Below are 24,475 nucleotides of genomic sequence, written 5' to 3'. Positions count from 1 at the left end.
AACTCGGGCAATTTATTTACACACCCAACAGCTACAGGGGCACTGGCGCCCATCAGCCTCTGTGTTGATTACACACTCACAACATTGTCAGCAGTATGGGAGGTGGATGGTGCTGCTTTGTTAGTTGGTATGCGTGGGAAGAAAGGGGTACAAAGTGAGTGGGGTGATGGTGAGAAAAATACATAGACTAATAACAGACCAGACGATAAATGACAATTTAATCAACACAGAGGCTGATGGGCGCCAGTGCCCCTATAACTGTCTATGACTATATGGGCAGACAAACATTTCCCAGGCTGGTGTGTTCGCGAACGATACGAGTGACCGGCTAAGAAAACGGCCCAATGAGGCATAATTACCACTACTAACCTTCATTATAACTGTCATGATCGTTTAGGTCAGCAGCAGGACGTGATGAAGGCAGTTAATATACCAAAGACACGGGTTACATCCTTAAACATTATTACAAAATCGAAGCATTCAAACCCAGGCGTCATCAGAAAATGTACCGTTGTGTTTCACCGACGCGACACTGAATAAATGATTGCATTAATGGAACGAGGCACTGACACATTTAACTAATTTCACCATATCCGTACCTTTGCGAGTCTCCTTTACTTGATTGATTTTCAAACAATCTTCTTTCCTTGTACAAAAAATGGTAATTACTTCACACAGATGAGAGCAAATTAATTCCTTACATGATGTGAAGGATGGAATGTATTACTTGCAGTCATAGTCTATGCTAGCAGAAAACAACAAGGAACTACAGTGGGTAAGGATGCTGTTATTACTCACTATTTATAGGTCCTTACAGGTCAGCACCAGCAGGAATACATCCACGATGCTTGACAAGTGGCGAAGAGGATAAAGAATGCAAAGGATAGTAATAAAGTCGAAGCACAATTGTACAGAAAGCCTCACTTGACCGCGTCCCCACAGTAGTCCCCGCCTAAGGCTCCGAGTTCGAAAATTTATAAAAAAAAAAAATTACAAGAGAAAAATCCTCTACCAAAAAAAACTCTTTAAATATATAAATAAAGAATTCCAGAAAATAAAACAATCTCAACTGAATGATTTTTCGTATATTAGATCTGATGTTATTATATATGAATGCACTTAATGGCTTTGAGTTGCCAAGTATCTAATATGTTTAGTCGGTGAATTTTCCCATAAAATTTCAACCCTTTCTAGAGCTATTGCCTATGATCTTTTCCCACATAACTCCCAGTAACATAGAATACTTATTACTTCTCCTAGGTTAGATCTGAGACAAAGGATGATAAAATATTTTAAAGGGGTATAAACAATGACAATCTTTTACCCTATCATTGTTGGACCTCTCCAATTACATACAGTAGTTATGTAACCCTTGCAACTTCTCATTGTTAAAGTAGACTTGTAACTTCTCTTTGTAATATTTTTTCTATCCCACTGAAAATTACAACTTTTATGTCCAGTCTTATCTTTAGTTGACATTTCTTGTTTCTTTAAGTACTAATGCCAACTCAATTAAATGTTAATCATTTTATAGTTGAAAGATTACTGTACTTGGTAAGTTATGAGGTAAATTTTTACAAGTGAACAACCATGGATTTTTTGTTAAGCAACACATTGCTCAATTACCAAAAAGCACCAAAACTAACTTACCCTAACAACGTAACTTAATGTAACCTAACCTACTGTGTTAGGTTTGTTGGTTGTCTACTTGTAAAAAAAAAATACCAGGTTTGAGTTAAGATTTATCGCTGAACATAATCATATAAATCCCTTATTATCAATGATGCTCATATACAGTACACAACAGTTTATGACAAGGTTGTAGAAAAATCTTTAAAATTTCAAAATCAATTTATTTGTCAGATATTCTATAAATGGAATATGTTCCATCAACTTTTTTAATTGCAGTGAAAACTTCAATAATACTCTCAAGTAGAATATAAATTTAACAACAGACATGACCCAACATATCCAGTCAATTACTGCAACACCACTTGAGCTCCTCACTTGATTTTACTCACATGTAAATCATGATGAAGCAACAAACTTAACTCACTTTTGGGACAAGACACTGGCCAATGATGCAAATGCAATTCACAATTTCACAACATAACACTGGGGTAAATTTTGATCTGGGTCACAAACTCAACTTGGGTAACATTGCACCATTATGAATCTACTAATCAATGTATTGCAACATATGAATTTTGTTGCAACCATTGTCTTAAAATGTTCAAGCACAAGAATATAATAAGAGTACCAAAAGCAAGCAGAGCAAAGGCAGGAATCTATAGTATTTTGCACTGAAAATAAACAAGTGCACAGGAATTCAGCATTCTACAATTTCTTTTTTATATATAAAATTAAGTACCGTACTGTACATATGATTTACAGCAGAAGCATTAAATATTTCATGAGTAAAAATGAATTATAGGACAACCTGTTACATGACACAAAAACTGTTAAGTAACCCAGTCAATGATAATAACCTGAAATAGATCCTTGATCAGTACCAAACACGGCATATTTCATAATGCAGTCACTACACAAACACCTATCATTCTGTGTAACTTGTTAATTTGACACTCATAATTTAGGGTATACTGTACTGTACTATACATTACAAGAAGAAAGAAGTCTGAAGACCCATTATTCATTAACCATTGGATTTCACAAAGGCAATTTTGTCCTTTCCTACAGAATAACCTTTCACACTACTGTACTGTTACAAGTGTGAGCGAACTAAACTCCTGTACAAAATGGAAATTGATGTTTATTAACTTCACAGAATTCTTATACTGTACTGTACTGTACTGCACAGTATTTCGTTTTATATTTACATAAGAACATAAGAATGGAGGAAACTGCAGTGGGTCTACTGGGCAGTCCCATTTACACCCAACCCTTGACCATCTGTGTTATCTATTGAAAAAAAGCACACTAAAGTACGTAACCATGACAAATTAAAATTTGTAATTTAAAAATCATTACCCACCTATGACAGTACTAGCACACTTAGGTGCAGCATTGTTTAGGAAGATGCCTCTGTTCCTCCATCCACTAACCATCTACACCTTCATCCAACAATGCTCGGCCAACACAAGCAACATCCATCTTCAGTACAGTAAGTGAAATACTGTAGTAAAATAATGTTTTATCTTGTTTGATTACGTTTTAAGGTAAAAATTCTTTAGGCTGGAGCATATCTAACTTTATAACATGGGGATTTTGGGTTGAAAATTTTCAGGCTGTAACACAGCTTTTAACATGTGAACCTATGAGAAAATGGGTCCCATTGGTCATTAAGCGGAACCTTCCTCATGGGAAATCTTTACTAGAAATGCCTTTGGATCACTATGAGTGAGGTCAATCTGTATTCTACAAATATTTGTATTTATTACAATTATTAAAAAAAGTAGATAACCAATGATTAATTAACTCGAATCATTTAACACCCAAGCAAAACCCTTTTTGAGTTCAGATTATGGAATAAGTATTGTATCCTAATATATGTTGTCTTCAGCTTAAAAGTTCCTTAGTAGAAGTAATGTACAGTACAGCAGTGTAATTTAATAGGTTAATATAATAAAGAAAATGGTGCTATGGGAATACTGTTCTTAGCATCACCTGAAATCTTTTCAAAGTATCATTTAAACAAAATATTGATCACTTACAGATTAAGCACCCTGAAGCTACTGAAGGGGGGGAGGAGGGCATAGGTTAAGTTAGTGTTATGTTGCTTAATATTCAGAAGCAATAAGCTGGGTTACCTAATCTTCAATGTCAAATCACAGTTTTGTACAGTATTATATTGTAGTACTGTAGTAAATACCATAAGACATGAACTTCTCAATAAGGTGACAAAAATTTGTAACTGCAGAGATACAGAAGGTTGCAAAGTTTGTAAGTTAACTGGGGAGATCTATCACAGTATTGCCAATGAACAGTGTCACATCAACATTAATGCTGCTACTGTATATATTAATTAATTCCATCATCACAGACTCTTCATATATAATATACTGTACAGTACTGTATATATAGACTTTCTCAACTATTTTAATCTTTATGGATATGTATATTTTTTTTCATAATTCTAAAACAAACCTTTTTGGTGATGTCATGGCAGAACTGAACCACCAAAAACTTAAACCTCTTTCTAAAACTTATTCTGAACACCAAATTACAACATAACTAGGAATATTATGAGGAGAAAATGGCTCCCATCAACTTACATCTTCGTAAAGTATACTGTACCACTTAAAAAATAGTCGCCTCATCACCCCGCCCTAAAACTGAACCCTAATCAGGCAAAAATCATCGAATGAAGCACTGACTCACAAAGATAATTCAAAATATATACCTGAAGCTAGATACAGGACAAGGAATGTCAATTTGACAAACTAGAGATTAATATCATGGAAAGAGCAGAAATGGAAATGAAAATCATTGTGCTTCATCTTGGTCAAATTCAATATGTATAAATGCACTAAGAGAACGATCTGCTTTTTCTTTCAGCTTAGAATAATGAAGAGGTAGAACTATACTGTATATTTTCTTGCAACTTGAAATTATTTTTAACCCTTAATATTTTGTTTTCCCTTTTCCTAAGCAATAAGGAGAAGATTGTTTTAGGTCACAAGTGTTTTAAATGTGCCAGAGATCATTAGTTTTTTCATCCTAACACATGACACGCTGATGAGATGAGGTAAATTTTTCATCCTCTGTAATTAAATCAAAACCTACATTATACAATAAAATATATAATTAATTACTGAAGATGTTAATCAGAAAACTAAAACAAACTAATCATATCTCATAATGTCATTCATCCCAACACCCAAATGGAACTAACAGCATCCAGAAGGTTGACAATAAACTCAATCATTAAGTATATCTCCTCAGGTATACTCATAAGAACCCAGGCCATTATTATTATTATTATACAGTATAGTTTAACAAGCACTGCTGACAGATGCATGTGCTTGCTTGTGTGTAAGGCTACTGAGCTAAATGCAAAAACATACATGACAACAACAACAACAATGCCAGAATGGTGACACTACCAACCTAGAAACTGGACGAGCTAAAAATTAATTCTCGGTACGACGGCCCCACTGAAAATTTTACAACAATATCTAGGGCTAAATTATGTACAGCTCCAGGTATTCTGCTGCTTAATCCATCATATATACAGAGAAACCTCTACTTGACAGACTACAGTACAGTATATGGAGATGAAAATCCATTATATCGAGGGTCCGTTAGATATGAAACGAACTACCAGTAGCTGTACATCTATGAAAGTCTGTTATAACAAGGGTCCTTTAAATGTGGAACCCCTGTCAAATAGATTATATGGAGAGATAAGTCCATTACATGGAGGATTCACTGTATATTATGTACAGTACTGAATTCATAAAAACTTTATTTCTCCTATACTTTCTCCATAAGGTTTGGTGCATCTGTTGGAGTTTGGTCGGTAAGTGTATTAAAATTGACAAGTATAGAACTCCAACAAATCATTCAGTGTTAAGCAGATACAGTCAATTACTAGAGTCCGTTCACCTCTCCCCCTGAACCACGAACCCCCCAAGATTCAGATTTGTGAACCCAAAGCAATAGACCGATACATTATTCAGTCCGTAAATGCTTAGGATTCATGAATCTGAATCTCGGGGGTTCATGGTTCATGGAAAGAGACGAATGTACTTTAGTAGAGCTGATTGGGAGCTTTGGTTTATTCCTGCAATTATTTTGATTGTAAAAAAAAAACACAATATAATCTGTCACAATAGGCAGAAGTTATATCAAAGAACAGGTTACGTAAGTACATAGTAGAAAGTATATAATGCATGAATTATGTAAAAAGTGCTGTGTATTATGAACACCATAATCTGTCTCCAACGAGAAGAACGCCTGTAAGTGCATGCAGCGGCACCCTACCAGTCGGAACCTTGTGGCCAATTTCGTCTTGTCGTCCACATGTTGGCGACGAAATGTATACCAGTGTGGCTGCACCCTAATTATACTGTACTAATTACTGCAGTCACTTCACTAACCCTAGACAAAATTACATCAACACAAACCACTGACAGTCACAACATAATTCTTAAATTCATTGCTTCAGAACACAGTTTTTGTACTGTTTAAAAATTAGTTGCTACAGATAGTTAACATATAATAGAATATTTATGATGCTCAATGAACAGTTTACAGAAATAAAAACTACCCTAAAAAAAAAAAGAAAAAAATTTGCAATTAAATTTACCAACAGAAAATACAACTGTAAGCATATATCAACAATTCCTTTATCATGTGGCACTCAAGAGCCTAGTAGCTGCTGAATAAAACCAAATTAGTCAATATCAAAAGTACAAGGGAATTACACTAAAGCCATACATAACCTCAGTAATAGCTGAGCCATCCGTAAATTTATCTTGGTCCCAAGACAAAAAAAATTAAACACACTTCCTGATAACCCATCTTGTTTGTAAACAGTTAAAGCTCCTTCACCTTTTATCATCCAGTCCTAAGCTAAATCAAGTACAGTCCAGTAATTTAAATAGCTTCCATATGAATAATAGGGCATCAATACAATTATGATTTTAAGTATAATTTCATTAAGTTACAGGATTATGACGCTATAAAATAAAGAATACGAAAGTTGGCAAGAACCAAGTTACAAAATGACATTCCTCGTCTTTGAGAGATTCTAAGGAGTTGGCTTAAAATAAGTTTTACAACCCAAAATAACTGAAATGTGCCGTTACTCCAGTTGTCTTCATGACATAAATAACAAATTCTTTAATCATCAACAGGTTACCATAAGAGAGCGAGAAGTAATTTAAAAGTAATTTAAATCAATTACCTTTACGGTACATGCCCAAACTGTCATGTTAGCAACACCACCTACCTCATAATGATCATACATCTTAATTAAGACTATATATAAATTGCATGTAATCTGCTTATTAGATGACTTCTAAGTTTGATCACAAACATCTTGGTCACGTAAATATCACAAACATGAAGACTTTGGTTATAGCATCTGACCAAATTCTTCTTACCAAAGATGATCTTCCTGCACAGTAGATATAAAAAATTATAATAAAAGATTTAAGATAATTTACTCTGGAATAATCCCACACATACAGTACTTTATAAGTTTCTTAAACATATGATTCATTACTAAGACAATACTGTACACCCCAGGAGAGGCCACACCAATCTAATAATTTAAAGGGAATTTCGTTATTTTCAGAAACTTTAAAACATAATACACTACTATATATATTTCATCAAATATTGAGCAATTGTAAGAAAAGAATATAAACATAAAAGTGAAACTAATTGTGACAACTACCAGATTAAATTATGTATAGACTTCTAAAACATGAAAACGGGGCATACAGATGTGTATTAAGGGGAAATCTCGAAATCAATTAAAAAATATTTGGTTTGTTACATGATCCTTATTATAATCCATCATTGTTATTCTTTGACACAAGACACACTTGTTCTGGGAGTACAGTAGTCATAATTCAGTCTGATCTCCCTCAAGTAGGCAAATAATTACAGTATGTGAGTTCTCTTAACTTAAAAGCTGAAGATGCACATGCAAAATATTTCCTAAAAATATAGTCAATGTGTGTGTCCACATACCAAAGCATATGAAATGCAAAAGCAATGCTCATATAATCTGTTAATCTATGCTACAATTCATCTTCTTCACTAGAATAGCACTGTCTGAAATGTTAAAGCATTAACCTGTTAGTAATTATCACTTCATGCTCAACATTTTTATGGAAAATTTTAGATTTATGTATTTAGCGCATGAGACTCATAGCTCCATAGTTACAAGCCAGTCTTGCAATGTTAAAACTCTTATAAAATGAAGATGTTGATCGGATAAGTGAAAATGAGACGCCATGTAATCATAAAACTATCCCTCAGAAACCCATAAAATTACCCTGAACCCATGAATGTCTTTCTGTGATTGAGTATGCATAATCACATGATATATGCATGTGCACATACATATACATGTTTGGTATAGATTTATGGATGTTTATGACTACATATGTGCCAATGTTTGTGTGGAAAAGCCTTTGTGTAAATGTATATTTATGTGCATTTGATATATAAATCAAAAGTACATGTTTGATTAATTGCACTTTGAAAAGCATATACAGTATTGCAATGTTTTAAACTGTATACCCAAAAGAACAGAAGAGAAACGCCCACTACATCTACTCTATATATATAAGTATTTTTCTTTACTCTACATTTCAACTAAATATGTTGGGTCATCCATATTAGGAACAAGTCCACCTGGAGCCAAGGACGAGGTCTGGAACACAAAATGTCTGTCGTCTTTTGGATTTTGTGGATGTAAAGACATAAATCAAATTTATATGAAACCCTCATAACTAAATGGTGACAGTCACAACACAAGCAAAATTTTGATTTTCTATTCCTTTGACAAAATAACATACAAATCTGAATACAGTAGCAGACACACACATATATATGCTATTGAACTGTTAAACTAAGTCACTTGAAGGCATTATAAACTGTGTGTCATGCACTAGGAGGCTATACTGTACTGTATTGTCTGGTGGGGTCTGCTGCATGTGAAGCAATTCTAGAAGTGATTTTTTTTTTTTCAACATTGGTCCCACTCAGTTACATGTATTAAAATTACTGAATTACCTGAACAGTATGAAAATCATTGTATATTGCCTATGCTGTACTATTTATATTCATTACTGTAGCTCCTTAATTAAATGAACCCTGTTTTAATAACTGACATGAAACTCTGAAATGTAAAGGAAAAATGAATTTCCTTTAATAGTTGAATATACAGTACTGTATTCTGTATCAGATTTCAGAATTTGCAGCCTAAAGCTACATTAAACTTGGAACCTACTGGGGCTGAAGGAGTGGTCAAAACATTCCTCTTTCATATGGCTTTAAAACATATGGCTACTGTTGAAAGTTACAATAGATGAGACATAGAAAACAAACTTACTTCACGGTTAAACAAATGCAAACATCACTATTGTATCAGAGAAGCGGTCTTTAAACTCGGCAGTGATAGAAAGTGTTCTATTACTGGTACCAATTCCATTCAGTTCATAAAGTATAGTTACGTTTATGTCAGGTGAGTGTACATGTCTTTTGAACTGACTGATCAAGGCAACCTTCTTTAGACACGACCTCACCAAGTACACACGACCGTTGCGGATAACACTCTCGTAATGACAGATTTTTTTTAAAAGATTCTTTCCCTAAATTTTCATTATAATCATACACCCAAGATGACTATAACATACAATTGATGAAACCCACTGGCCTATGTTATAATTCAGAACATCAACCTTAATCAATTGTGTTTCTAAGTAATATAAAAACATTTGATTCTTGACTAGATCCCCATAATAAGAAACAAAACATTTTAATGCCCATATAAAAAACTTTTATATATCCACAATTCATAATCATATCTTTAAGAATGATTGAAGTAAAAAAATGGTCCTTATCTCAGGCTGTCACAAGAAATATCTAAAAGTACTGTAATATCAATACAGCCCTGATGTACGGTTACTTGGTGAATAAGGAAGACAGCACAGTAAATCATCTTGGGATATCTTTACAAAATAAAAGTTTAGACATACAATCTTCCTAGTTTTCAAGCTATAATAATGGCTTGGCTTACAACATTTGCTCCGTTCAATCCTCATAACTACTACATGTACTTTACGTATGAGCTTTCCATATAAAAAAAAATAAAAATAAAAAAGATACACAAGACATACATTTTCCTACACCTGGACTAAGGGTTTGCAATTTTCACTTCTACTACTGTAACAGATCCAGATAAACTTGACTCACCACACTAACTTCCTATCCACCTTTCTTAAAATAGTCACCACATCACTGAACTCATCAAGGTAACAAGTTATTACACATACTGTATGTAAATTAGTCTCAATTTCACGAAGCTTACAGAACAAAATTTAATACAATACCTACAGAGACAGAGGAGCAATCCCGGACACCAACCTACAAAGACGCTCTCAAAAATTTTGCTTTCAGCTAAATTCTATAAATGTAATATAAAACAGATTTATTTCTTTACCCAGGAAAAACAATAATGAATGCATAATATCATAGGTCTAAGTTACGCATGTCCACCATCTACAAAGACTCCCACGACCGTGACCTTGATGACTTACATGGGGAGAAGCACTTGTTTGTAATAATAATAATAATCAATTGATACATCCTGAATAACTTGAGGTTTAAGAATCCTTTATGGTGAATGTGATTTGGTTCGAGTAAAAAGAGTAAAGATCCCTCTCTGATTCACCATAAATGATCCTTTATTTCACTAAAGTACTGTATGTAATATGTTGCTCCTAGATGATACTCAGTGACGCATTGTATTAATTCATATCTTGGGGTGTCTAAATATCACTGCAACTCACGTGTAATAGTCAAAGACACTGAGTAATATCTACATTTGTTTAACTGTAACCGAACACATTTAATTCCTGAACTACTTACTGTACTTCACAACAATTATAAGGTCCATCCATTCAGCTTTTAAGGTTTAGGTTATTAATACAGACACGAGGTCTGTAAACGTTGGTCCGTAGTACTCGATATTCTGCAATTATATTATGCTGGCTTCATCTCACCATCATCACTGATTCTCCTTACAGTAACAACATGTTATAATTATTCAAATAAGGAATATGTCTTACTGACCCAGTATGGATTATTGACACTTATGCCCCAATGGATGACACACTAGATTAAATGAGACTCATTAGAAAAAAAATTCACGTCTTATCACAATTATACCAAAGATTCAAGAAATTTTTTTATCGCTGGTGAATTATTTTCCCCAAAATACTGTTTAGTTAGAAAATATTATGACTGATCTCAAATGGGAATTGCAATGTAAAGAGCCCAGCCCATATAAACGATACACATGAATGAAGTTATACAGTATACGTATTCCACCAACGACGAACACACTGTATTTTACTTTTTCATAATCCTTTTCTTTCCTTAGAACATAAATCTACATAGAAGATTTAGAGCCATAGTCACATAGCGTATACTCCAATCCCAATGTGATCCTTATATGAAACTCGGCTTTTCAATCAGCTTTTGCACCTCTACGGTAACTTAATCAACATAAACTGACCCCAGGATTCACCAGGAAAACATTTTGAATTCAACTGCTTGGTGCTCTAAGCTTTATCTCTATAATTTTAAAGCTTATTTTACATTCCGTATCATAAAGCTAAGATATCACAACTGCAATTGTCCATTACAATACAATTTTACGTAATTCATTAAAAAAAATCCAAAACATGAACGTCCACATGACAACCTGGCAAATACAACTTATTTTGCATATATAATGTATTTTGCATCAGCTAATAATGGCAAAATCCAAATATTATTACAATACAAAAATGTAATGTGAGTATTTTGATTACTTGAAGTTGTGTCCAAAAACAAGGCAATAAAAATTGTAAGTAACAAGCTGCATTATAAAATATATCACATTCAAGATCATGAAATTATCCTCACAATCACTGACTATCCTGATTTAAAATTGAATTCCAGTAATCTGCAGTAATTTCCATGATTAATTAAGCATTCATTCTGTCTCTGTTACTGCCTAACCCTAAAAACTGCAGCTACCAGTGCAAAGGTACATATAAATCTTGATTATCTTTTAACCCTGTGATCAAGATCCTTAATTACAAAGGATATTGTTTACCATAAATTTCATTATCATCAACATGAAACTGTGTGTTTGTGTTTACATTCAAAAAACTTCATAATTGACTTACAAATAAACTACACAGAACATCCAACAGTTCAACAATCTAAGATAATTAAGATTCTACTAAACCAGCTCCTGGATAACTTTATAAACAACTCTGTGTGGTTCATACCAGCAGCATCTATACCTGTATCAATATAAGGCAGGCAGAACGAATCTCTACATTAATGACAAAGTCCCTTCTGTTTCGCAACATATTTTTGCTCCTCAGGATGAGAATGATACACCAAGAGCTATAGAAAAGTGTAGTGATACGTTCCTTGGATTACAGCTTTTCTGTGAGTGCCACGGCTAGATTCTTAACCTGCTCGTTGGCGTGACTTGAAAGTTCCTTGACAGCTGTCCGCAGATCATCAGTTTTGATGGACTCCAAGGCAGTTGCTGAAAATATGTAAAAACACTGTCAAGTCTAAACTGAGTTTCAATAATTAGTTAAAAGTTTAATACAGTATATTTGTAAAGTTTAGATAACCATACACACACACTGCTGGGCCCTAAAGTGTTTGGATTATTGAGCATTTAATGGACTATAAATACTGATCCCTATATTCCTCTTGAGACAACATCTCCAGCATTAAAGACTCCTGCAGTATATTAAGTTCCTGTGCTGCATTAGGTGTGCTCTGAGAACTAGTTTTAAAATGGTAGTTATCTATTAATTTTCTTCATTAACAATATTTTATTATTATGTAATAAAAAATTATTCCAGAGATTTCCACAATCTGTTGAAGCAAAAATGAGACAAAACTCACCATTAGCCGACAATGCCGTCATCATCGACAACACGTTGGCTAGGATCTCAGGCGGCAGGTAGGGATTCTTTACAACAAAAGTCACCACCTCTGCTAACTTGGTCTTCTCCACCACACTGTCAGTGACTGCCGTTCCAAAGACCAGCACGAGAGCCAGTGCTGCTTCATTCACCATTACAGCATGTTCTGACCCCAGCATGAGGACCAGTGGAGCGACACAACCAGCAGACACAAGTGACTTGATGATCGAGGTGTCCCCGCCACAGTTCTTGATGATCCACGCCAGGAGACGACTTGATTCTCCCTGCACGCCGGGGTGATCTGTGGTGCTGCACCAACCCACTAACCGGCTTACCACATCACTGTCGCTACCCACCTGTAAAAAAAACACCATAAGCTTTATAATTTTGAAACTGAAATGCAAACACAATAATAACTCTTATTCTTCCATCCCTCTATTTAACTTTTTACTTCATTAACACTATCATCATCACCTTATTTCCTTTAATTAACAAAAATTTTCCCTTTTCATTTATATCCTCTCCTTTTCAATACCTTCTATTTCTTACTAAATAGATCAGCTTATACAATACCTGTAGTTTTCTCCATCATCCTATGCCATGTCAGTCTGTCTTCACTTTTCCCAAAATATAATCTTCATCGACCAAACTTTTTAGGAGACAATATTGCTAAATTCTTACCTTAACAGCAGCATCAGTCTGTCCATCAATGATCATACGAAGAGTTGCTAAAAGTTTGAACACGACCGGGAAAGTCTCGATTGCAGTTGCCATGGGAAGGAGAACTTCAAGAGCACTCTGAAAATATACAGATGAAATAACTCAGTACCTTTATAATATACAGCAATAAATATAACTCCAGTACTGTATCTACCAATTAAACTTAGTACACACTGTAGCCTCCACATAACAGATAATTTGCTCCCATAAAGTTCATTAGTTGGAGATTTCATTATAAGGTTAACATTAGCAGTGCTCAACTGTTAAAAAGAATTTCTAAAAAAGAAAAAAGAAAAAAAATATCTTACTATAATTAGAAACATCAATTTACCTTTTCAAAATACTGTAATGTACAAAGTGAAAATAAGCAGCAGTACTTTCCTTGCTTATTTTTTTACCTTGTATTTGTACAGTTACTCTCTCTTATTTTTTACCTTTATATTTATAGTTATTCTCCCTAGTTTTTACCTTATATTTGTAGTTATTTTCCTTTGTATTTTTCTGACACAATAATTTCCAGTTTCTAATTATACAGTATAATAAACAGTATAATGTGCAATCTTGTAAGCTATGTACATACTTTATAACTGTGTACATTACAAACCAACAAACTCGACCACTACATGTCACGAGACTGAAAATGTGTACAGTAGCTACAGTACAGACATATATTAGGTCACTGCAATAGTAAGGGCACAAGCGATATTCAAAAAGATGTCACTTGCACCTTTACTACTGTAGTGACCTCATATATACAAATGAACAAATACAAAATGGGCATTCAGAGTCATAAACTGCCGTCCACCATATTGGCCGGTGGCGAGGGAAGGTGATAATTCTGAATACCACAAATAATCTTACAAACATACAATATATATGTAATAAAATAATTCAGAGAGCTACATACTTGAGTTACCAAGACTGGTTTATTCTCCTTGGCAATACTCAGATTGCGAAGAGCTGAGAGGAGAGCATGTTGCAGGCGGATGTCTCCCTCTCCCGAGTTGTGGCTTGAGAGGACCTTCAGTAACTTCTCCGCTATTCCGCTTTCCACCATTTGAATACAATGGGCATCTGTGTGGGGTACAAAACATATATAATTTTACCTAACATTTTCATTCTATAATTTCCTGCAATACATCTTAGTGAATTATACAGGGAAAGCTCTATTTAACGGACTATATATATATGGAGAGGAAGGACCACTATATCGAGGGTCCACTAGACGTGAACCCTCCACCTAACAAACTATATAGAGATGAAGGACCGTTATATTGAGGGTCCATTAGATGTGAACCCCCCACATCTAAATGGTGGTCTCACTGTAAAAGAAAATTCCATAATCATTATATAGTGAGTAAGAAATACTCGACTAAACCAGATGAATATGACGTGGTGTATGAGAGGAACACGACAACAGAGCATATTACTCTTTACAGCTCAGAGGGAACACATGACAGTTCATGAATAGAAATAGTGTGTGCCTTTTCATTCTATTTACTCCAAGTTGTACAATAGTAAGAAAGAGGCTTACAAGATCAAGAAAAAAAAAAAGACAGGTTGTTATTGAAAGTGCCATGTAAGGCAAACCAAATGAGAGCAACCACAATTAAATTTGAGAACTACAGAATAATTTTTAGATAAGAAAGATTTAAGCTGAAATACTATAAAACAACAATGATTACTGAGTCATCTGAGAACAAATGATTAGCCACTCAATATATCATCCACAAAAAAATAAAAATAAAAAACGATTAGGAGAGACATAAACACAGCAGAATAAATGATTGAAAGAAAAAACAAAAACAAAATTAGCTACTCAATCTATAAAAATAAATAAATAAATAAATAAAAACAAATTAAAATTACAAAATAAACGAATTACAAGCGAGACGTAAACACCAGCCAATATCTCACCACTTCGAGCAAAGTTCCCCATAGCCAGAGCTCCGGCAATCTGTAGATCCTCGAGGTCCGACGTGAGCCAATCCACCAACTCCTGGTACACACAGCCTGAACCATTGCCATACACAATTCCCATACTTTCATCTGCGGGAATATAAAAAATTGAAGCCCATTCAACGAGTGCTCTTAAGAAACGTATTTAATAGTTAGAAGCTTGGCATCAATTCAGATATGTTACTACAGAACTTAATTAATAAATATTTTAAACACATAAAAATAAAGACAGAACTATAATAATGAAGATCAAATCCACACACACCAGTTATATCACCTTAAACTACTGTACATATATACCTCACTAACCACCATGATCCTTATCTCTGTCTTTTATCATCTTCATCTCTGTCCTTTAGTCAACTATGAACTCCATTCACCCCCCCCTCCCCCGGAGATTCAGATTCGTAAACCCGAAGCAGTAGACCGATGATACATTATTCCGTCCATAAATGTTTCAGATTCATGAATCTGAATCTGAATCTCAGGAGAGGTCCATGGGTTCAGGGGAAGAGGTGATTGGACTTTAGTACATAGATGACTGTACAGTATCTCATCCCAACTTTAATCATAAACATTCAAGCTGTTAGTCTTTAAGCCTTTAATTCGGCGACATATGACCTAAGCTGTTGTGTCGCCAAGGAAGTAATTACAACAATCAATCAAACAAGTGTGATAATCTCTCTGCCCTCAACCCTACAACATACCTCCCACTAGTATGAGAACAATAAGATCAGTAGCGGTCTTGATTATGGGCGGGGAGAGATCGGAGCTCGGGTTGTTACGGTGGCGCCTCACTACTTCCACCACTGCCTCACACACTCCACCTTCAGCTACTTGAGTCTTGACACATTCTGAGGACATATAAAGTCATCAGTAAAGTAAATACTGTACTTATATACCTACCGGTAATCTCTTTATTACATTACTACAGGAAGCAACTATATAAAGACTTTCCAACCCTTCTTCAATGTAAAAGGAACAAGATCACTTTTTTGGTAATTTTTGCACTAGTATTTTCACGGTTTTTACTAAGGTTCAACAAATGAAAACTCACAATTTACATGTGCAAGAGACAACTGAGTTCTGACCAATATAATGTTGATGTTAACACTGATGCTGGAGTAGGTGGTGGAGTGAGAAGAGAGAGGTGTTGTGTGTCATTATTAAAGCTGTTTTCTATTCAAATAATGTAATACTGGGTATTTTAAATGAAAATATGTTCCCTAATATGAGCAAAATAAATAAAGGATATACTGTAATATTTCTCTCATAAAAATTAGGTTGTAAAATTTTTAACAAATACCTGGTAAGTTGAGTGAAAACACGTTACCGTAATGACAAGAAAAAGATTACTATCCCTACATCATATAAAAATCAAACCAAATTATACTGATATTCCATTTCCTCTTAAAGTTAAGGACAAAAACTGTAATTTACACGCTACCTGTTTCAGCGAGGTTTGTCACAAGTTCAAGGCATGTTTCAGTAACTTCAGGTGATTCATTTATTCTCAGGACGCGCACCAGATGTGGTGTAATGTCCCGTGATACTACCAACCCTCGTCCCACCTCTGCAAGACAATAAAATGTAAGTTAGAAAAACACTTGATAACTTGTGAAGTCTTTCCTGTTGTCCTACGTACAGTACATTACCTCAAAAACTTATAATAAAGATGGTGTTGCTTTTAATGCATTTATATGTCTCTTCCTGCTATGGTAATGCAAGGTGGCTGAACAAGAATTATACTGTAATATAAAGATTGATGAGCACATGAAGGGCAAAATATGAGACACTTGTTGTTTAATTACTGTACCTGTGTCTGCCATGCAAGTCAGTGAGAGAAGAACGTGAGTGGGTATGTCTTCATCTTCAGCAAATTTGTCGAGATATTGACACAAGACGTCTACCAGTTCAGCTTCCATAGACTGATCCTGTCAAGACCAGACAAAATTAATTGTAAATTAAAAGTACACAGGATATCACCCATTAGACCACTAAACTCTAATAAAATATTCAAAATAATTATTGTAAAAGATAATTCATAAACTTAAGATATATTCAATGAAATGCAAGATAATGATCCTCAAAATGGAAGAGTTAAGCATGTACAGTCTCATTCAAGATTCTTCGAACACTGCTGGAGAGAGCTGGCAACTCAAGGCCGTTTGTTTACTATAGTACGTAGTATAATATAATACGAAACAACGAAGCTCAACCATTAGTTAAGCAACAGGGAACTAAGTAGCCAATCACCGATAACCTTTTACATTCATTTATAATTTTTACTACGTACTATAGTAAACAAACGGCCTTGAGTTGCCAGCTGTCTCCAGCAGTGTTCGAAAAATCTTGAACGAGGCTGTACATTAGTCCCATTTTATAGCCAAGGTTTGAGTCAGACAAGTAACCTGTTATAATCTGCTGCTTGGAACAACCCCTCGGCAGAATCTGCTTTGTCTAACCATGTTACATTGAATTATGGATCAGTATAGACCAACCAACTTCTTACCTGTTGAACCATGTTGTAATTAATGCTTTTAACTCCTAGTCCCGTGGTTATTTTAAGTGCCAGAAAGGCTTCTAGTTCACCAGGACAACTCCCTAGTCAAATGGTGCTGTGGACAGTGTCTCCGTTGTGATGTTCTCCATGTAATTAGGTTTATATTCAAATACAACATGTACCTCATCTTTAACAATGAACTGTCTCTGATTTATTTATTTTCTTTTAAGTCCCAACTCCCAGGTATTTAGGAACCCAAAGACTTGGTTTCCGACTCATGATTCTGAGCACAGATAAATTCCCATGAATCTGATGAGACACAAGGTAATTTTGGGAGACATTGAAGATGTCTAATTCCTCACAGTTGACCTCACAGCTGAGGAAAGAGGCAAACACAACCTTATGTTTAATGCCATTTTAACAATAAAACGTCAAATCTTGTAACCGAGAAACCCAACTGACCTGGACTGTATCGTAAGAGTTGAGAAGGTTGAGGAGGAAGCCCGTGGCTACTAGGCGGAGCTGGTGATCGTCGGGAGTGTTGGGTAACCCGGCTGCACGTTGAAGGAGACTTAGGAGTTGACTTGCTCCCCCAGACTCCATAACACTCACACGGCCACCATCTGGAAGGAACACTGCAGTCAAGGAAATATTTTATAAATCTATCGATCAAATCCGCATAGATCACTCGGCACCTCTGATACACTTAATAAAATAAATAAAGAACATAGTGTATAGTATATACAAACACACTACCATGGATGTATTTTTTTATTGGCATTTTATCCTGACAACTTCTAACGTAAACTAAATATTTGTGTGTGGAAACGAGGCTATTAAGTACCAAATAACCATTCCTGAGTGGTATAACTCTGATAATTATGGTAAATAAATACCACTCCAGTACTGTACCATACTGTACTATGTCCCTGAACCTTACACCAAAGACTAGTTCATCCTCAGAGGCACAAACTGTTGGTAAATCTTCGCTTAATTCAATACCAGTACTGTACTCACACTGTCTATGTAGCACTTTTCTGGGAAAAGAGAACACATACAATAGTTTTTTATGAACTGAGTGAGTTCTCTCAAGTTCAAGACCAACCTATCCATTTCTAGAGTGAAAACTGAGAGCTAAGCACTGAAAAATTCTGACTAGGTAACTTAAAGAATCAATAGCTTCTCCTAGTTCACTAAGAGGCCTGCTCTAGCTAACAAGGAGGAAAAAATCTATGGGTATCATGATTAACCTTCCAGGATGAGCCCAGTAGTCCATCTTAAATATAAGCATTAAAGACGTACAGTACAGTATACCACAAGGTAAAGTAAGGTCTTCTCTGACACTGTTATAACTATATCTTATGTTCCTCATTCAAGCACTGGGTTATGTCTTCACGTGAGAACACTAACTGAAGGCCTGATCATGCGTGTTAGTTTTTCTTTTACAGAGAAACAATAAAAGCAGACAATGAGAATACGGTGTTGCAGTATTAAAAAATTAAAAATAAAGAGCCCTCAGAAATATAACAATGAAACTGTACTGTCACTGTTGCATCTGCTTTATATTAATTTTGAAACACAGGATAAATTGTGGTAGTCAGGTAATTTCATAATATAACAAAATAAGACAAAAACCATACTAAATGTGTACATTATATATGCGCGAGTCTTCAGTGAGGTTAATTGTCCAACCATCTAAGTACTGTAGTAGAAGGGGGGACACTCAGGAGTCAGGTCATGCATGCACCAAGCTTCGCACACACTGAGACATAGAGCTCAAACACAAAAACCCACCCACCATGTTCATAGCAAATATTCCCCAGTGCTCGACAGGCCTGCAGAGCCACCTTGGTGTTGCTGCTTGACATTTTCTCAACCAAGATCGGCACCAAACCATTGGTCACACATCCTAAACGACAATTTTCAACCTGAGGAGGAGAACCAGCATATTTGTTAGCTATTTTGGCATGGTTAGGTTAGGTTAGGAGTTTCAGCATATGTGTAAGTTATTTGGTTAGGTTAGGAGACTCAACATATGTGTAAGTAATTTGGTGAGGTTAGGTTATTCAGCATATGTATAAGTTATTTGGTTGTGTGTGTAACTGTTACAATAATCTATCACCTACCTCTCAATAACTTTAATGTCATAAAAATCTGCTGAAGACTATTATTTAACATTAATATTGTTTAAAAAGTACTTAAACCTTAAACTGTAATATGTATATTGTGCATCAGACAGCAACTTGCATCATATCATAATAGTTTCATGCCACCATTTTGAAATTACAGTACAGTACATGCCAAGATTTGCACTCAATCAGGGCATTACACATCTCAAAACACATCCCACACTTCACCCGGCCCTCAGTTATCTTTCAGTCATCATGGAAGACACATGTTCGTCGTCATTTGGTCCACACACCCTCACTAAAACACCACAATGGCAAAATAAAGGTAGGTAGAGGATTTTTTTCCCATTTTTTTTGTACTTAAACTGCTTCAGGATGTAAAACTTATCTTTCAAATCACAGTTGTAGATAGTGAATGCAACAAGTTCATAGAATTTGTTATTTAAATTTAAATAATTAATAAAATCTGGACCAAATTTCTGTAAGCTACAGTATTGAAAGCAGATTTCTAACCCAGATACAGTAACCAACATCACCAAATTAGCTACACTATTCAGTACAGTACCTTGGCCAATTCAGCCACTAGTTCTGCTCCCTTGGCCTGTGCTTCTGGTGAAGAACTTTGGATGGCCTTAACAGTGAGTAGCAAAACTCCTCCTTTAACCAACTCTTCACAGACTGTTGTGCTGTCCTCTGAGAACAAGTGAAGGTAAATAGAATTAAAATTACAATAGGAAATGTCATTATTTATAATAACCACTGTATAGTCAGAGGCCAAAAGTTCACTTCTTCCCAAACTGAAGCAGCATCAACCCCAAATGAGATAAAACAGCTCACATTGTTACCAGATAACAGTCAAGGTAAGTCAGTTCAGAGACTCATTCCCACCAATCACTTTCACTATGGGGAGCCACGACTGTATGTGCAATTGTCCTTGCCGCCTCTCCACTTGCTAAAACTAATATTGAAAACTGATGACTGATATATAATATACTAAGGGAGATGTTTGCATTCCAGGAACCTTTACTTTCACAAAGCTCACCGAGACAATTAATCAATTTTACTTATAAAGATTCATCCAGATTCAAGAGCTCAAAACAGTAATGAACTCTTTATCTGCAGTTACTCACCCAGTTCATGGAGCTGGTTGATCAAATCTTCAAAGGGTCCGGGCGTTGGTTCACCCGTGTTCACCCGCAACTTCTCAAGGCTTGCAGTCAGGTCCTCTGATGTAATATGTTGTTAGAATCAATAAAAGTTCATTATGTACAGGGTACTTCCACAAAATCAAAGATCAATCAGGTTATCTCGTTTAGCATCTTACAAACATAATAAAAATCTATGAAAATTTTGGATGATGATTTCAATGACACACACACACACACACCAGCATCTTTAGTTCACTTTATCCTCTTTGTCACTGATCGGCCGCATATTTCTTAACAAAAAGAAAGTCAGGGATACATTCAAAAGCCAGTGCATGCCCAATACTTGCCAACAGTGTGTAACAGAGAAGTGACCGACCGCCCAAGCAGCAAACGAGCCGATCAGTGGCGAAGAGGATAAAACTTAAGTAAAATTAACACCCAGAATAAGAAATATAATATTCCTCCACCCCATATGGTTTATTCTTGAGGTAATAAATGAGTTTTCTTCAACAGGTAATTTCTCACAGGTGACTGGGTAATATGAGTGACTGTCCTTAAATATTACTCAAAACTTTTTCCTCTGGCCAATTGTCCTTAATACCTCTTTAACTTTTCTTATCTGGATGACTTTATCTTACTGAACTATTAATTAGTATTTACAACTTTTTTTGGTATTAGTTTTGGTCACCTGGGGAATTGGTTAGATTACATTTGGTTAGGTTAAGTTAGGTTGGTTAGGTTAGTTTGGATATCTCAATAAAGGGATGACCGATATTATAATTTAAACAATGAAAGATTTTGGGGAGTGGTATTAATAGGAAAAATAAATATCTTGTTTTCAATTCTTATAATAATAAATTCATGAAAACAATTTATAAAAAGAGAAGGAATGTGACCCAGAGTTTATAAATTTCCATAACATTTGTGGGAATTATTGTTATTAACTTTACACTGTAATACTTTTTTTAGTCCCAACTTTAAGAAACACATTTTTTAATACTTTCTTAAAAAAAAAAAACACAAATCTTGGCTGTCAACTTTTACTTTTACTTGCTTAACTGGTAACTTTTTTTTTCAACATAATATTGATGAAGAAGACGTTAAGGCATTACAGTGAACCATTACACCCCAACATGTATGACCACTCCTGCTCACCCATGATGATGTATCTTCTCTCGTCCAGTACCACTACTTGATCACTCTAAGATTTACTCTCGCCACTGCCACGTCCTGCGTCCTACTCCTTCCTGTCCTCACAGCTCGCTGACAATCACCATGGAACACTAATGACGAGGCGGATTTCTTTGTCCCTAAGGGCAGGCAACCGTCAGCTTGATCTGTCCGTGGCAGGACACGCCTCTGTCGCCCAGACACTCCCCTCACGTCACGATGTCTACCTCACCTTCCACGTCTAAGCACTCTATCTCTTAGGTGTGCGCTGCCGTAGTGCCAAAACTAAACTAGCGCATTTGGTGACTCAAGACAAGCCATATGACCAGATTTTCAGACCGGTTTGACGATTTGTCAATGATTGTTTACACGATGAGTCATCCGAGACTCAAGGCAGCATCTTCATAGCTTGCAATGGCAATGAGACGATAGGAGTCTCGAATGCTTGTACTCGGGGAACAGGTGAGCCTAACATGAACTTGTGTATAAAATTAATTTCAAACTATATTAACGATTAATAAATGAAAGCACTAATATGCGAGCATACAGATATTTAAAGAAGACAAAAACGTATTCTTAATTCCTGTAGGAGCGTGTAATTACGTCAAAGCACAGGCAAGACAGATTAGCATTCACTTAATTCTGCCATTCGTAAAGACATTATAGAGACTTAAAATAAACTCTATATTTTTATTATACACTACATTTGCAAGTCACGGATATAGACTGTACTTAACCATCGATAAAATATGATTTACTTTATTTCTATGCGAGGCGTCTTTCCTTGTAAAAATGTGTCCATATTAAGTTAATATTATACACTTACATGCACATATGTCATGCTATTACAACAAATCCACTAAGATAATTATTAATTAATGTGGATATAATAATAGCCACGAGGCAGACGCTGCAACACACGTGCATTCTGCATATGAGTCATTCTGTACACTAGTGATCCCTCACCACTAATGTCAACACCCGGCGGCCGCTCCCATGTTGGCAACACTGTGTCTTGTTGGCCACACCCTCCATGTATGGTGGTACCCAACTACCCAAAGTCCTACACCTTTCATTTTATATAGTCACACCATATCCCTTGTTAACCACATCCTGCATATTGATGGTCACACTCTTCAAGCTCTGGTTGGTTTATTTCTTGTAAAATCACGCCTATGTGTTGTTTTTTTGTCGTACCCTTTATGTTGTTGGCTATGCTGTCTTTTTAGCCGCACCCTTTACGTTTTTAGTTGAACTCTCTTATTAGCCACATCCCTAATGGCTACACTCTCTTGTCAACATTTTTCTTTGTGACCATTAAACAGTAGTGGAGGTGGAACACGGGGAACGGCGTTACCTTACTTTTTACTTCTGTGACGCTTGGCACCTACGAAATTTTTTTTTAATACATAAGTTCCGTTTTACTCCTCAGTACAGATGAATAGCCCCCCCCCCCCTTCCTATGACCGGTGGGGAGGCGTCAAACCTGTGGGCCAGAGACACACAGTCTACACCTGATAGCTAGATGAGACACAGTAGTGACACTCTGAAGCAGCTGAACAGACATAAGGAATTTCGGAACGAGACGTAAAATGTCCATAGACTTTTCCCCTAAAAGTCTATTAACATTTTGCGCCTCGTTCCACAACGCTGTATTTTTAATCTGTAATTAACTAATATTTACTTCAATGTATGTTTAGACAGATATTCCAGCCTATATTTTTGCATAAGATAAAACGAAGCAGGACTGTATATAACACTGTTACACTAACAGCGATATAACAAATATCCAAGGGTCCGGCTGTAGTAGACTGGTTCCCTGCTGTTAATATTCGTGGACAACAGGTATGGACCGACTAAACGGCCTCTCATTGATGGAGTTATCGGCAAAAGTGGTCAATATATATGGTACAGGACAATTCGATATTGTTTTTTGGTTTCTATTGATAATTTCAGACACAATTTTAAGACAATTTTCTTCTGTGGCGTATTCCTCTCAAATGGCCCAGAACTGAGATATTTAATATGCCTTGGATCCACACCCCTGTTTGGGAGTGAGGTGCAATACAGGCATAGTCTTTGGTGTAGGTTATGTACTGTAGCTTTGTTTGTTGAGGTATCTTTAACGGGATTAGCTCACCCGGGCATCGGTCACTGACCCACATCAGGGCCTGGGGACGAAAATATAATAATAATAATAAT

The 24,475-nt window shown here is 35.6% G+C and overlaps 1 protein-coding gene across 2 annotated transcripts; it reads right to left on the bottom strand.

Annotated features, from left to right (window-relative positions):
* Positions 1-1,832: 1,832 nt before the first annotated feature.
* Positions 1,833-22,680, bottom strand: LOC121875780 (rap1 GTPase-GDP dissociation stimulator 1-like). Of its 2 annotated transcripts, none has more exons than XM_042380475.1 (13): positions 22,259-22,680; positions 21,086-21,181; positions 20,521-20,648; positions 19,625-19,754; positions 18,289-18,461; positions 17,140-17,257; positions 16,771-16,896; positions 16,031-16,177; positions 15,282-15,413; positions 14,272-14,438; positions 13,326-13,442; positions 12,625-13,000; positions 1,833-12,253 (listed from the first exon to the last, which is right to left on the bottom strand). In XM_042380475.1, the coding sequence occupies exons 1-13, from the start codon at positions 22,260-22,262 to the stop codon at positions 12,138-12,140; spliced, it is 1,830 nt and encodes a 609-aa protein (XP_042236409.1). In that variant the 5' UTR covers positions 22,263-22,680; the 3' UTR covers positions 1,833-12,137. The 2 variants fall into 2 exon arrangements, with proteins under 2 accessions (XP_042236409.1, XP_042236410.1); XM_042380476.1 differs by having other exon boundaries at positions 18,289-18,449; positions 22,259-22,679.
* Positions 22,681-24,475: the final 1,795 nt, after the last annotated feature.

This window comes from Homarus americanus, unplaced genomic scaffold (assembly GCF_018991925.1).
Source record: "Homarus americanus isolate GMGI-L3 unplaced genomic scaffold, GMGI_Hamer_2.0 scaffold22250, whole genome shotgun sequence".
Taxonomy (NCBI): Eukaryota; Metazoa; Arthropoda; class Malacostraca; order Decapoda; family Nephropidae; genus Homarus; species Homarus americanus.
The sequence above is the reverse complement of the archived record's forward strand: the minus strand, read 5'-3'. Positions and strand labels throughout refer to the sequence as shown.

Coding starts and splice junctions, on each gene's coding strand:
- LOC121875780 (XM_042380475.1), bottom strand. Junction 16,897..17,139: donor GACTTGCATGGCAGACACAG/GTACAGTAATTA, acceptor ATTGTCTTGCAG/AGGTGGGACGAGGGTTGGTA. Junction 13,443..14,271: donor AACCAGTCTTGGTAACTCAA/GTATGTAGCTCT, acceptor GTATATTTTCAG/AGTGCTCTTGAAGTTCTCCT.